At 41.3% G+C, this 15,634-nt stretch overlaps 1 protein-coding gene across 2 annotated transcripts in view; it reads left to right on the top strand.

Annotated features, from left to right (window-relative positions):
* Positions 1-501: 501 nt before the first annotated feature.
* The window catches only part of caprin1b (cell cycle associated protein 1b), a 108,791-nt gene continuing 93,658 nt past the window's right edge, over positions 502-15,634 (top strand). Inside the window, exons 1-2 of one of the 2 annotated variants that reach the window (XM_043705514.1) lie at positions 502-962; positions 13,700-13,762. In XM_043705514.1, the coding sequence (XP_043561449.1) occupies positions 762-962; positions 13,700-13,762 (264 nt within the window). In that variant the 5' untranslated portion in view covers positions 502-761. The remainder of the gene's footprint in view (positions 963-13,699; positions 13,763-15,634) is intronic. The other variant, XM_043705513.1, reaches the window with a different exon arrangement.

Here is a 15,634-nt window from a genome sequence, read left to right as displayed (position 1 = left end):
CCTGGTTATCATTTTTAGATAATCAATAACAGAAATGCCCATGTCTCACTGTTCAGGGAGTCTGGGGGCTGAGAGGGACCGAATAAACGGGACATCTTAAGCCCTCAACTAGGCCCAAAAGTTTATCTGTGCTTTGGTTTTCTCTAACAAGTTTGTATAGCGGCAGATTCCAATTCCAAATTCTGTTTCAAAGCTCCACACTTTGGTATTTTATTCAGACAAAGATAAATGTTGGAGGTGGCCGACAATACGAAAAAAACTATGTTCCTATAGTCAATAGGGAACGAATCTGAGCTCCCACTTTTGCTGCTGCTGAGAGTCCTTTTCCAATCTCCGAAATAACGTCGGAAAGATTTTCTGGAATCTCGTGAGTCATCGGGAAAAAATAATCCAATTTCCAGCAGACAAATGGCGTAACTCTTATGAATGTGCTTGTCGTGGAAGGTGTGAAAGCTGCGGCCAGGCAGGCGCGGTGCGGCCAGCCTAGGCCCGGGTCCTTTGTCGGGGGCGCAAAGCGCACTCTCGCGGCGCGCCCCCGCCCTCAGTCTCGGCGGTGCTGCTGGTGTCGCGCGGATAGAGAAGTGGCCGCGTCTCTTCACCTTTTCCCTTTTCAATCAAACTCACAACTTTATTTCCGCCGCCGTTTGCTCTCCCGGTTTGTATCTCGCTTCTTGCCGCTGGGTTCCCCCCCTCCTTCACTCCACCCCCCCGACCACCTTCTTTAAACGAAGCTGAGCCGCTCCCCAGGAGAAGGAGAGAAAATGCCCGCAGCCACCGCCACAAAAGCGGCCGAATCGCGATCGTCTTCCGCCGCCGGAGCTGAGGCGGCCGCCGTCGCCTCCGCTGCCGCAGCGGTGAGTGCCCAGGCCGGCCAGGGACAGGCGACACAGCCGCAGAATGAAGCACTCAGACAGGTCCTCAATGTCATCGACAAGAAAGTGCGGAACATGGAGAAGAAGAAGGTAGGAGAGAGCAGAGGCCCCGCTGCAGCACAGGAGGCTTCGGCCTTCACACAAAAAGAAAACTAACCCGAGTCCCAACCCTTGGAACAATAATTACCCCATTTCCATCTCGAGTTGGTGATCTGGAAGGGATATATCAGCCTTCTCTTCGCCCTCCGCCCCAATTCAGTTATTCGTGTAAATACAATACAGGAAAGAGACCCTGTACTTCAGCAGTTCCTGCTGTAAAGTTCTTTTAACCTGCGTTTAAATTAACTAAAATATCTGAACTTAGTTGTGAAGTCATCAGTGGATGATCGTTGTCTCAAGTTATGCTTTATTCAAGCACATAGCAGTTTGTATTTTTTTGCATTAAATGTATATTGAAGAAAGGGCTGGGACAGTTTTCAATTGTTAATGGGCAATTTTGAATTTTTTTAAATGGCCTGAAACAAGGAAAGTAAACAAATGCTGTTCCATTCAAGAAACATAGCCAGGATCGTTTTGTGTAATGGTGAATGGAAATTTATAATTCGAGTCTCAATCTCTTGATGTTAGGTCGGGTTAAATAGAGGAGGAAATTGGTTTGTACTGACTCAGCAAAAATGTTTAGATTGCTGAGGTAGACATAGGTAGACATTGGCACACTGGAGTGTCAGCCAATGACCATTTCCAACAACATAGAATATAACCCTAGGCATCGAATAGCATTCTCGCCGCTGAATTTCCCCTCACTGTCAACATTCTGAAGTTTGCCATTGAAGATAAACTGAACTGGTGTAGCCATATAAATACAGTGACTATAAGAGCAGGTCAAAGGCTAGTAGCGCACGTCCAATCTTCTTCTAGCCTTCGTTGATAAGACCCAAGTCAAGAATATCATGAATTAATTCCCACTTGGCTGGATTAGTGTAGTTCCAATGATACCCAAGAAGCTTGATATTGACCAGACCAAAGCAGTTCATGGGCACACATCCACAAATATTCCAAGTAGTCTCCTCCAACAGTCAGTGAGTATTACCTACAAGATGCAAAAACTCAAGTCTCTGAAGACAGCACCTTCCAAACATTATCATCTAGAAGGGCAAGGGCAGGCAATACATAGGAGTGCTACCACCTGCAAGTTTCATTCCAAATTATTCTATATGCTGACTTGGAATCATGTCACCCTTCCTTCAGTGTCACTCGGTTAAAATCCTGGAGGTCTCAATAATGGCATTGTGGATGTTCGTACACAAATGGATTTCAGCCATTCAACAGGACAGCTTGACACCACCTTCGCTAGGGTAGCTAAGGATGGACATGAAGCTACTGATGTCCAAATCCTATATGTGAATAAACAAAAAAAAATGGTGTTTAAGATCAGACATGAAGGGTGGAATACCTTTGAGGTGCCAGCTGTTCCAAGTTTTAAACTGAAGTTGAATTCTGAGTAACAAAGTCACGTGTGTGGATGCATTTCTACAAAAGTGTACTGTTTTAAATAACCAAAACATGTCTCAAGGATCACAACAGATCTAATTCACTTGACGCAAGAATTGCCTATTAAAATACGTAACTTGCTATCGAGAAATATAATAAACTTCTCTGTATATCTGCAATAAGACATGCTGGAGCTTGTTTCAGTTGGAAAGAATTTGAGGTTTTGAAGACAGGCATCAAAGGGAGCCTCCTCAATTTCACAAGCCCACTGCCAGAGTGCAGTTAAGAAATCCTGACCATTAAATAGTCATAAGAGGTACAGCATGAAAATAACCTTCAGTCCAACTTGTCCACGCCGACCAGATATCTTGACCTCATCTACTGCCATTTGCCAGCACTTGGCCCATATCCCTCTTAAATCCTTGATATTCAATAATCTATTGAGATGCCTTTCAAATGTTGTAATTATACCGCCCTCCTCCACTTCTTTTGGCAGCTCATTCCATGCTGCGTGAAAAAGTTGCCCCTTTAGGTCCCTTTTAAATTTTTTCCCACCTCACCCAAAATCTATTCCCTCTAGTCCTCGACTCCCCTAACCTAGGGAAAATACCTTGTCTATTTACCCTATCCGTGCTCCTCATTACCATATAAACCTCTATCAGGTCACATCTCAGTCTCTGCTCCAGGGAAAACCGTCCCAGTCTATTCATCCTTTTCCAATAGCTCAAACCCTCCATTCCTGGCAACATTCTTGTAAATCTTTTCGGAACCCTTTGAAGTTTCCTACTTTACTTTCCTTTCGATAGGAGGGAGACCAGAATTGTACATAGTATTCCAATAGTGGCCTAATGAGTGGTCCCTACAGCCGCAACATGACCTCCCAACTCCTATACTTGGTGCTCTTATCACTAAAGGAAAACATGCCATGCTGCCTTCATACCCTATCTCGCTGCGACTCTACTTTCAAGGAACTATGAACCTGCACTCAAAGATCTTTGTTCAGAAACACTCCCCAGTACCTTTAACATTAAGGGTATACGTCCTACCTTGATTTGCCTTTCCAAAATGTAGCACCTCACATTAAACTCTGCCATTTTTTCAGCCCATTGGCCAATCTGATTAAGATCCCATTGTAATCTGAGGTGACCTGAGGTGCCATCTGCAAATGTACTGACTGTACTACCTTCGTTCACATCCAAATCTTTTCATGATTTATATAAAAGCAGTGGACCAAGCACAGATCTTTGTGGCACACCACTGGTCACAGGCCTCCAGTCTGAAAAGCAGCCTTCCCCCATCACCCTCTGTCTTCGACCTTCAAGCCGGTTCGGTATGCAATTGGCCAGTTCTCACCATGTGATGTAACTTTGCTAACTAGTCTACCAGGAGGAACCTTGTCAAATACTTGAGTGGGGTCTGTGTAGATCATGTCCATCGCTCTCCCCTCATCAATTCTTTTTGTTACTTCTTCAAAAAAAGTCAATCAAATTAATGAGACATGATTTCCCATGCACAAAGCCATGATGACTACCCCAATCAGTCTTTGCCTTTCCAAATACATATATTTTCTGCCCCTCAGGATTCCCTCCAGCAAGTTGCCCACCATCGATGTCAGGCTCACTGTTCTATAGTTCCCTGGCTTTTCCTTACCACCTTTCTTAAATAGTGTCATGATGTTAGCTACCCTTAGGTAAGTTTGTTCACTGAATTGGAAGGTTAGTTTTGTCACCATACTAGATAACATCAGTGAGCCTCTGGTGAAGCATTGGTGTTAATGACAGGCTTTCTATTTATGTGTTCAGATATCCTTGGGTTGTGATGTCATTTCTTCTGGTGATGTTATTTCCAGTTCTTTTTCTCAGGGTGGTAAATGGGGTTCAAGTCAATGTGTTTGTTGATAGAGTTCCGGTTGGAATGCCATGTTTCTAGGCATGGTAGAATCTCTAGAGCTGAGGCACCTCATGCATGATATAAACACTTCAGCAAGGGGCCCAGCAATTGTTTCCCACAGCTTTCTAGGGTACTACAGGTACGCAATCCTTTATCCAAAATCCTTGGGGCCAATTGTTTTTCGGAATTTGGAACTTTTCGGAATTCGTAATAAATACATTTTCACAGGGAAATTAAAAAAAAGTTGCCTCACAGCAGAGGAGAGTATCAATAGTACGAGCACTGAGGCACAGTTGAAGCCTGCCAGTACTCAACCACACAGCCACGTCACATCTGAGTGACAGGGTTTGGTTGGGGCGTGTAGTTAAATGATGCTGTGCACCCCATGAAAACAATTTCAGATTTTGGAATTTCAGATAAAGGATTGTGTACCTGTACTTAACTTTTAAATTGCTTCTCTGTACAACCTTTTGTTTTTAAGAAACCTTTTGACAAATGTTGTTCATGATTAGGTCATTTACCTAATGGGCTAAAATGTTAGTCAGACACAGTATTTTCTCCATGAGCCACTTTGTAGCTAGAATGGAGCCTTTGAATTTCTGTGCGAAGAAATGGAAATGTACAAAATAAAATATTACATCAAGGCCAAACTCTTGTCTATTTAAGGAGAGATAGTAGTGTTTTGGGCTGAGAATCTAGAGGCCAGGGCATAAGAATTCACATTTCACCAAATAGCTGGTGGAACATCACTTCCAGAGTTTTAGGTTGTATTTAAAACAGTTGCCAAACATGTTTGGGATTCTTGACCTGCCGATCATAATTACGCTTCTGTTGGTGACTATGAAACTATTTTGTTGTTTAGAGAAAACTAGTTTATTAGTAAGCTCGAAATAAAATCTGCTTGCCCTCATAAACAGCCCTATGAAATCACTGAGTGAGCCACTGGGTTTATGTGTAACAAGTTCTGGCCTCCCTCGCAACATTGACATTCCATTCAAGTAGAGAAAAGATGCATTATTTTGTTTGGTGTCTCTTTTATGTTTGAATTTTCTCACTAATGCTAACACCAACTGCCCCACCTCAACTCTACCCACAATGTCATGCAGCAAAACAATATGGTGAGGCACAAAGAATCATACATTTGGTGTTTTTCTTGAAATATTAAGACACTAAAATACATAATCAATTCAAGCTATGGTTGTTTACACCATCCACATTTAAATTATGCAACTGACCATGCAGGTAACTTTCCATCACCGAAATGAATCACAATGACAGTACTTAATATACTGAATATGCTGGCTGTTTAGGAGAAAGCCTTTTGCACCACAAAAAAAGTGCAACTGCGCTATTTATCTGTTTTGTCTGCTACTTTTATCTGTTTACCATTTAAAACTGGATATCAAAAGATTAAATTAACTGAAATAAATGCAGTGTGGTGGATGTTGGCAATCTGAGATATAAACCAAGTGCTGGAGGAAGTCAGCAGGCCTGGTTTTACCTGTGAAGAGCGCATCAGCCATCGTTTCAAGTCTAATATGACAATGTCTGAACCTGCTTTTTTTTTGGAAGCCTGGACAGTTGCATGTTGACTCCTTTGTCTGTTCCTGTTTGGCTTTGCATGATACGGTCAAAATGGAGTTGGAGTGTTAGTTGTGATGTTCTTAGAAATTTACCAATTTCACATCATTTGTGAGGTTGACACCATTGGTGCTCCAAAAGGAATATTGAGGCTGTTCATGCCTATGATTGAGAGTTATCCAATTTCAACAATTCCAGGATTACTGCCACTGTTTTTGAAGCATACGAAATTGAAATGCATTTCGAAATATGTTGGGGAAAATGCAGTAAAATTAATGTCAGTGACAACACTTTTGTAATTGATTTGATTGAGTCCTCAGCATCTTTTTGTGAGCTGCTAGTTTTAATGTGCTTACATTTACATGAATTCTGTTGCAGCCAAGTTATTGTAATACCAGTGTGCTCACCTCACTAAATCCTTATCCATGAGGTATTGACCTATGGACATTCTGCTGCTACTCGTCTGCAATTCTTGAATGTACCATGAGTCAGTGAGAAGAAAAAAAAGTCAGGTCTGGGGCTGATTTCTTGAGTACCTTCAGACAGCAAATCAGTAGACAATGAGGATTGAATGTATAATCAGTGGTAACAATGCTACGAACAGTATTTTAATGGCCACGTTCTTTTCTTTATTTTTAACTAGCACTCTTGGCATATTTCATGAAATCAGCAGCAAAAGAGAGGGCACCCCTTTCAGTTAACATGGATTGAAACATGGCAAAATAATCTGGCTTGAATCAATTGATCTCAGTTGTGGTTGAACTGGAAAAGCTTGAAAGAAACTGATATTGCTTATTTGTGAAAAGTGAGCCAGTCAGCATACTGATAACACTGTTTACATGTCACTCACTCGCATGCTGATGGGACAGTTTGCAAAGCTGCAGTGCAAACCAAAACTACACAGACTGTCACTCTTGGTGAAAAAGCATGGGATTAGACCACAATTTCTGAAGGAATGAGGGTCCATATTTGTAACTCATTTTCAGTGTCAGAGCAATTCTGTCATAATTCACATTTAAAAGTGTACTTAAATAACTACCTGTTGGATTTACTCAACAAATCTAGAAACACCTTGACATTCAATGCATCTCAGCATTGAGATGGACGTCACATTACTGACTTTGGGATGGCAACAGTGGAGTAGTGCAACTCAGACAGCAACCTTTGGATATTTATTCAAGCGTGCATCTGTTCCTCACCTATGTTACTATATCTGTGAGTAACAGTAAGCACAATTATTCGAGTTATGTATTTGACAAATTCTGGCTGGAGTTTGTATGTTTATGGCTATTTTTGTTGCGAGCTGAGCAAATCAAAATTGAGGCTCGACTTAATAAGTTGTTCAAATAGTATTGAATGCACACTGGACTTGGGAGGCACTGAACTGTGAACTTTGCTTATGACTGCTGACAAACTAAATTTAAAAAAAAAAGCGTAGGCAATAAATTGAAACTAGGATTAAATGCATTGTGAATCATCTGTTTGCAGTAAGGCATTGAACACTTTTGTTTCTAACAAGCTTTTTTGTGTTAAATCTTTCTAGATAATGAGTCGAACCTCCATTTCAATTTTTTTGTATACTTTGTCACTTTTCTCACAGAATGCAGCCATTGCTGGTCAGCAATTGTGCCTCACTCCTACTTGCCCTTCAAGTGAATGTCTTGAAAGGCTATTTGAGGGCAGTTAAGAGTCAGTCACATTACTTTGGTCAGGAGTTGACATGGAGACCAGACAAGTCAGATTACTTTCACATGGGCCATTAATGAAACAGATGTTCTATTCGAACAGATTTCCTTAAATCATGCGACAAATGCAATGTGCAGTTTCTCTACTTAACCAAACCAAGTTATTTTTCTAGTGGCAGGTAGTAACACTACTTGTGTCAACTTCTTTCTCTTGTCTGTGTTTCATCTGCTCCCACGATCTCTTGGATGAACAGAAAATCTATGGACACGTGTAAAAGGATACCTCAGTAAAACTTCTGTGACTTGTCATTGCTTTCTCTTGCATTTCATAAAGGGAGGAGACTTCGTAATTGAAAGTGCTGCTTTAGTGAATGCACGTTCGATTTGCTTTTTGAGAGTTAATATCTTCAGCACTAAATGCACTACTTTGGAACTGGGAAGGATCAAGAGTGCGAGCTTTGTTTTGCACGCTGTATCGTCCCAGAACTTATGTAAAAGAAGCAGCAGAGAGTGCTTGGTTTTAAATGGATCCACCTGACAGTTTTTTATTTCACTTGCTCAGAAAAGTGATTGTTCTCTCTTCCTCGCTTAGTCAAATCTGAGCCGTGGATGTCACAATGCCACGTCTCCTCACATCTCGCTTTGACTCTGGCTTTTGCCATCGAGCTTTGAGATTTGAACTGAAATTGTTATGGCGAGTCTCATTATTGCATGTGAACTATGTTTAGAGAATACTATCCATAATTGAAACAGTGTTGATCTTCATCAGAAACAAATATAACTGTTATTTTAGCTTCAAGCTTTTTTTTTAAACTTAGAATCTGTTGACATTCACTGTTTATGTGATCATTTTAAATGGTGTGAATAACTTTTGTACTGACAAAAGATAAGAAAGACGTACAGGGGTAGACCATTCAAGCCCTTAAGCTTACCATACCATTCAGAAGATTATGGCTGATCTGCTCAGGCCTCAACTTTTCCTTCGTTCCAATCCATCATCAGTCTCAACCTCCTGATATTTCTCAAATGTATCTATCTGTTGTCGAAAATACGACATCATGTCCACAACTCTTGCAGGCAGAGAATTTAAGACTTTCACTAGTGTTCCTGCTTGCTTTGTTTCTCTTTCGCAGAGAAAAAGGATTCCCAGTCCTCTGGCTTACCGTTTGGTTTTTACCACTTTGTATGCTGCCTGTTTGGCTGATCTTCATGACCATCTTCCCATCGAAACCTTTTTTAGCTGAGTGTAATGAAATGTCTGGTTAAATGTCTGCAACTGCACATATACTAACCTTCCCCTTAATCGATTTATCCCAGCTACAATGGGCAGTCTTTCTTCATGTGTCTTCAATTATCTTCAGTAAAGTGATAGATACCTGTTTGAGAACTGAGTTGCCCTCCCTCCAACAGAATTTGAAATTCTGCCATGTTGCAATTGCTCTCTTCGACGATCCTTATCTAAAAGACATGTTAGTAATTCTACCTCATTACACATTATGTAATGCATGTTGCTAGATCAAACATAGACTGTTCCCAGAGAGGTTCTGCATTATAACGCTCAAAAGAAACAGTTGCTGAAGCAGTCCACGGCTACTACTACTGTGTTAACCTAGCACATCTGATTTGCCCAGTCAATATGCAGTTGAAAAACACTGACAATTTTCCTTTTTTTTTTGCATGCCTCTATTATTTACTGATGCTTTGTCTAATAGTAAGGCATTTCTTTTGGGAACAGGAAGACTGCTTCTGCTATGACTTCCTTCTGTTGCTGTCTTTTATTTTCACCCAAACTGATTCCTCATCATCATCATAAAATTGACTGTAACCATAAGAGCAAAAGTAGGATATTTGGGCTATTGAGTCTGCTTTGCCATTCACTGAGATGCTGCAGAACCGATATTCCTCAACTCCACATCCCTGATTTATCCCCTAACTGATTAAGTCGATGAAAGGCTGCAATAGACATCTCATGTTCCATTTGACACAACCCTATGGTGTAAAGAAGTCCACTGAATCGCCACCCTCTTAGAGGGAAGGAAAATCCTCCTCCTCTGTCTTAACAGGGTGACTTCTTAGTCTGAGATTATCCCCTCTGCTCCGAGACACTCCTTCAAGAGGAAACAGAGAATTGCACCAATATTCCAATTTACCACTGCACTGAAGTTTTCCATTGTTCACAATGCTACCCTCTCTTGTACTATATATTGTGTTTCCAGTCCTGGTTCCTCTGTTGCCTTATCTGTAATAGTCGGACCAAGAACCCCATCCCCCAGCTGGTTTTGCGCTCAAGGTACGATTAGATTGGTCCATAACTAAGCACTAATCAAAACACCCGTCACTCTCCAGTCCAGTAGAAAGGAAGCTAAAAGAAGCAATCTGTCTTTTTTAAAAAAGGAAGACTCCACTGTTGCAGCAGGTAACCTGGAGCTTTTACCTCCAGCAACTAGCAGAAATCTTAACTTGCTTGAAAGCTGTCCAAAAGCTGAATGTCTGAAAGAGACATTTTCGCACCACTGTCAGCATGCCTCTGCAAGAGAAACAGTATAAAACACATAATCACGCTAGTAGCTATCAGGTTGTGTTAATTTTTCGTTTTGTGCTGTCAACTTGTGTCTTACTTAGTAGTTCTAAGATGATTACTTTTGTGGTTCTGCTTTTTAACATACCTCTGAGCTACTTGAAATACCTCAGAATCTTATTCCTCATTCTACATCTGTCATTGGTATCCAAGTGAACCACAATAACTGGGTCCTTCCTTTCCCATTCGAAGTTCTTGTCGAGAACCATAACAAATGTTGTACATCTCGGCACATTTGGGAGCACAGCCCACAAGACACTGCCTTTGTTACAGAGAAGATGCTCTATCCCCCTTGCTATGGTATCACCAATTACCACCCCATTTCTTTCTTTTCCTCCCCCAGCTCAAATGGCAGCCCGCTTTGCTGAGTTAACTGATGTGCCCTCCAACCTGGAAATAAATCCTCGACTGTTGAACCATCACATTGGTTGCCTCACTTTAGTCAAACACTCTGAACCATGACTACAGGCCAATACGTCAACTGCAACACATTGCCTGCCCTGCCATTGCTATCGTGTTGTAATTAGTTCTGCTGCTAAATATTTTAAGTAAGTTCCATAATTTTTTTTCTTTAACTGTAATAATGTCTCCTGATTTTAGTCACTTAGTCATTTCTCCCCGTGTCTGCGTGGGTTTCCTCCAGGTGCTCCAATTTGCTCCCACAGTCCAAAGATGTGCAGGTCAGGTGAATCGGCCAAGCTAAATTGCCTGTAGTGTTAGGTGCATTAGTCAAAGGGAAATGGGTCTGGGAGAGTTGCTCTTTGGAGGGTCGGTGTGGACTGGTTGGGCCAAAGGGCCTGTTTCCACACTGTAGGGAATCTAATCTAATCCGAATCTTAATAAAAATCCAATAAGATGTGGAAGAAATAGCCACAACTCACTTAGCTGTTTTCCTCTGATGTCACACTTTGACTCTGACGCGTAGAGAAAAAGATTGAAGTGGTTCTTTGTTGCTGGTTTGTATCTTCAGCCACTTCCACCATTCTAATGCAGGTCTGTTGCCTGAGTTGGCTTAACAATGATGCTGACTTGCTCCACACTCCAAACTTCATACTGGTCAGCAGTTGTTGTCAAACTTTGAGCAGAATATCAGTAAGTTTTAATTTAGCTGCTTGTATCCGGCAGCACGGTGGCTCAGTGCCAGGGTCCCAGGTTCGATTCCAGCCTGGGCAACTGTGCAAACTCCACAGAGACATTCTCCATGTGGGTTTCCTCCAGGTACTCTGGTTTCCTCCCACATTCCAAAGATGTGTAGGTCAGGTGAATTGGCCATGCTACATTGTCCACAGTTGTTGAGTGCATTAGTTGGGGGTGTGTTACTCTTCAGATGGTCAGTGTGGACTTGTTGGGCCAAAGGACCTGTTTGCACACTATAGTGAATCTAATCTAGTCTCATTATCCATAGGATTTCTATATAAGGCTAAGTGTATTTGGAACACCAACAGGAGTAGGCAATTCAGTCCATTGAGCTTGCTCTGCCATTCAGTACAATCATGGGTGAGCATTCACATTCAAACACTTCTTCTCTCTCTTCTCCCCCCCCCCCCCCATGCACACGCACGCACGTGCACACACACCGATTCCCTATCTGTTACTGGCATAGAGAAATCTGTTAATCTCTTTTTTAAGATACTCACTGCTGTTCTGCAGTCCAGTTTGTGTGCTTTAATTTCTCCTTGCCAATCTATTTTATCCAGTCTTTTGAAACTTCAAGAATGCTATGTCCTCCAACAGCCCTAGTCATATCCTCACTGAACTCTGAATAGGTTTATTTACATCAGCTTTCTTGTTCACAAGTCAATGCTGATTATGCTCAGTCAGTTACAGCATCCACTTATGTTCTTCTTTACACATTGTAGCAACACCACCCCATCTCATGTATAAATTCCCTGCTTTCTTTCTCCTTAACCTGTTAAATTGGGGTGTGATATTTGTAACTTCGCAGTAGGCACTGCCAGTCCAGAATGTATAGAATTTTGAAAGATGTCTGTCTATGCGTTCAGCATCGCAGAAGTCATTTCCTCCAACACTTACGTCAGGACCTTTCAATCTCCTGAATTTCTCGAACCCACCCTTTTTTCTTCGTCATAGAGATGTACAGCATGGAAACAGACCCTTCGGTCCAACCCCTTCATGCCGACCAGATATCCCAATCCAATCTAGTCCCACCTACCAGCACCCGGCCCATATCCCTCCAACCCCTTCCTATTCATATATCCATCCAAATGCCTCTTAAATGTTGTAATTGTACCAGCCTCCACCACATCCTCTGGCAGCTCACTTACCAACCTCTGCATGAAAAAGTTGCCCCTTATGTCTCTTTTATATCTTTCCCTTCTCACCGTAAACCTATGCCCTCGAGTTCTGGACTCCCCGATCCCAGGGAAAAGACTTTGTCTATTTATCCTATCCATGCCCCTCATAATTTTGTAAACCTCTATAAGGTCACCCCATTCTTCATTTCTCTTCTCCTTTGGTCACTAATTCTGAGATATCTTTTTTAAAATCTTGGTCTGAAGGTGGATCCAATATTTTGGAATGATTTGTAAAATTTGATTTATTGAAAGATTTGAGGGGAATTTGAAAGAATTGTGAAAATACATTTAAGTAGCTATGTGATTTTAGCATTCGGATTGCAAAGCTGAGGCAATTGGTACTTGTGCTTTACATTTTGTGGCAGCCTTTGCTTCTGGACATGTAGTGAAAGTATCTGCTGAGGAGGACCTCAGTGCCTCTAAAGAAACTGCTACTGCTTGGCTTTTATCACGTGGGGGATACTTGCCTGTGCTGGATGTAATTTCAGATGGGTCTACACTCAAGTTTAATTGTGTCCCGGCTGCATTTCACCCACTGGGTGGGTATTATGCTTTCGACAGGGCAAGAAATATCAGCATAAAGTAATGAAGTTAGGCAGTTTCATTTGAATTTGGGCTAAGTATTTGCTTGTCTTTGTGTGAAGATTTGATCACAAATTTAAGTGTCAACAATGCATGAGAAAATGCTAAATCTGTTCAAATGTGCTTTCACCTTGTCTCCTATTTCGTTTCACATTTATTTGTAGGTTTTTCTCTTCTCTCTACCCCCTACCCCCACAGTAAATGTGCAATGCAATTGTTAATCCAAAAACATTTGTGTCATTTAGTTTTAATACAGACAAAACAGAGCATTTGGTTAAGACTGGAAAAAAGTAACTTTTTAACTGTTAAAAGCTTTTACAGCAGATGAACGAAAGCATTGCAGTTATACAGAGCAGATGATGCCACTTCTATTTTCATAAGGCATGAATACAGTTAATAGTGTTTTTTATAATTGTAGTACCCTGCTGTGTTTGTGGATTATATTAGCGTTGTATTTTGCCATGATCAAGTTGGAGCATGAAACTCCATGGAAGTGATATGTTTAGGCAAGTTTTGCAGAATCTGAATTATGCATCTTTGAAACCAAGAAACATGGGATGTAAAATGGAAATGACAATGTGCTGAGTGGGTGATTTTGAATCTTGTGTTGTCTTGTTATTCGATTTTAGAGTTGGCACTTTGTGTGCATTTGTTACAGCTGTTGTGTTCAGCAATTTTTAATCAGAAATTTCCCTTTTGTTTAAGGGTAAGCTGGATGACTACCAAGAAAGGCTTGATCGAGGGGAAGTCCTTAACCAAGACCAGTTGGTAAGTGATTTCTGGATTTTTAACTTAAAAAAACACATAAATATGGGAACTACACACACTCCCCTCTGAGGCGGAGGGCTTTTATTGGTGTGTGTACCAGTCAAATACTCATGCAATTGTTTTTGAAGGAATAGATCCACTCTCCATCCCACCATACAATTGAGGAACAGAAATGCAATTCTAATTAAAGATAGCATGTGAATTGCAAGGGATGTTTGCAGTGATGGTGTCTGTTCTCTGTGGTTGATGTTACTAGTTTAGAAGGTAGTGCCAATGGAATCAGTGTTAGAGCCTCAACCTTTCTCAATTTATGTTTTAAAAAACTGTTTTGAATGAACTATCTGAGGAGTGGTTGCTAAATGTAATGTTGAAGCAAAGATGAGTCAGAAACTAAGTTATGAAGAGGGCATGAGAAAACTACAAACAAATAACTGAGTGGGCAATGATGTGGCAATTGAAGATATGCAGGCCAATGTGACATTCATTTTGACAGGGGGAATAAAAACAAAATGATCTAAACAGTGAGAGATGGCAGAGCTCTGAAAGACACAGGGCGAAAAACACATAAAATAGGAGCAGAAGTAAGCTATTTGCCCCAGCCTTGCAATTTCTGTATTACTCCCATCCCTTTGCTCCCTTTAGTTCTAAGAAGTATATCTAGCTCTTCAACTGCATTCTTTGGTACAGAATTCCATAGGCTTGCCACTTTTTGCACGAGGAATTTTTCCTCATCTCCCAGTTCTAAATGGCCGATCCGTATTGTTAGTCTGAGACCACGAGTTCTGGACTGTCTGATCATTGGGAGGATCATTTCTACATTTACCCTGTCCTGTCTCGTCTTGTTAGAATTCTACATGTTTCAATGACACCCCCCCCAATTGTTGTAAAGTCCTGTGAATCGAGCCCTCACTGATCCAGTCTCTCAATATGTCAGTTGTGCTATCCAAGTAATCAGCCTGATGAACGTCAGTTGCACTCGCATTCCAGACCACCCTTTGTGTGGTAAATAAACCACAAGTGCACACAATACTTAGTTGTTATTTTGCAAGGCCCTATGAAAGCCAACATAGCATTGACTTGCTTCAGCTCCCATTGCCCCTGCATATTTAGTTTCAACAACTGGTGCACAAGACACCCAGGTCTCGTACCTGATTATTGCTTTTAATTATAATCTGCCTTTGTTTTACTGAGCTAAACGGAAAACTTTGCATTCATCCACATGATATTTCACCTGCAATGCATCTTCCATGTTAGTCAAAACTTGTCCAAATCAGCGTTTTTCTGTGCTCCTCAGCTTACCATCCCATCTAGTTTTATATTAGCTGCAAACTTGGAAATATTGCATTTATTTCACTTCAATAAATAATTAATGTTTATTCTAAGTAACTGGGGTTCAAGCACTGGCCTCTGTGGTAACCCACTGGTTACTGCCACTCAAAGGCTGGTTCATTTCTGTTCTTCCTGCCTGTGAACCAATTCTCTATCCACATCAATACAATGCCCCTCATTGCTTTTACTTAAAGTTTACAGGCCAATCTCATAAAGGAGACTTTTTTGAGAGCCTTCGGAAAGATCAAGTAAACTATGTCGTGAGCCATAGGCAGTGGCTGAATAGGCTATTTTCTTTGGTGCTTTGGGGGCTGACAGGTGACCTTTATAGAAGTATTTAAAATCATGAGGGGCATGGGTAAGCTAAATAGATGAGGTCTTTTCCCTGGGGTTGGGGGGGGTCCAGAACTAGAGGACGTGGGTTCAGGGTGAGATGGGAAAAGTTTAAAAGGGACCTAAGGGGCAACCTTTTCAAGCAGAGGGTGGTACATGTATGGAATGAGCTACCAGAGGAAGTGATGGAGGCTGGTACAATTACATCTT

Source organism: Chiloscyllium plagiosum, chromosome 16, assembly GCF_004010195.1.
Source record: "Chiloscyllium plagiosum isolate BGI_BamShark_2017 chromosome 16, ASM401019v2, whole genome shotgun sequence".
Classification (NCBI taxonomy): Eukaryota; Metazoa; Chordata; class Chondrichthyes; order Orectolobiformes; family Hemiscylliidae; genus Chiloscyllium; species Chiloscyllium plagiosum.
This window is presented reverse-complemented; position numbering and strand designations above follow the sequence as displayed.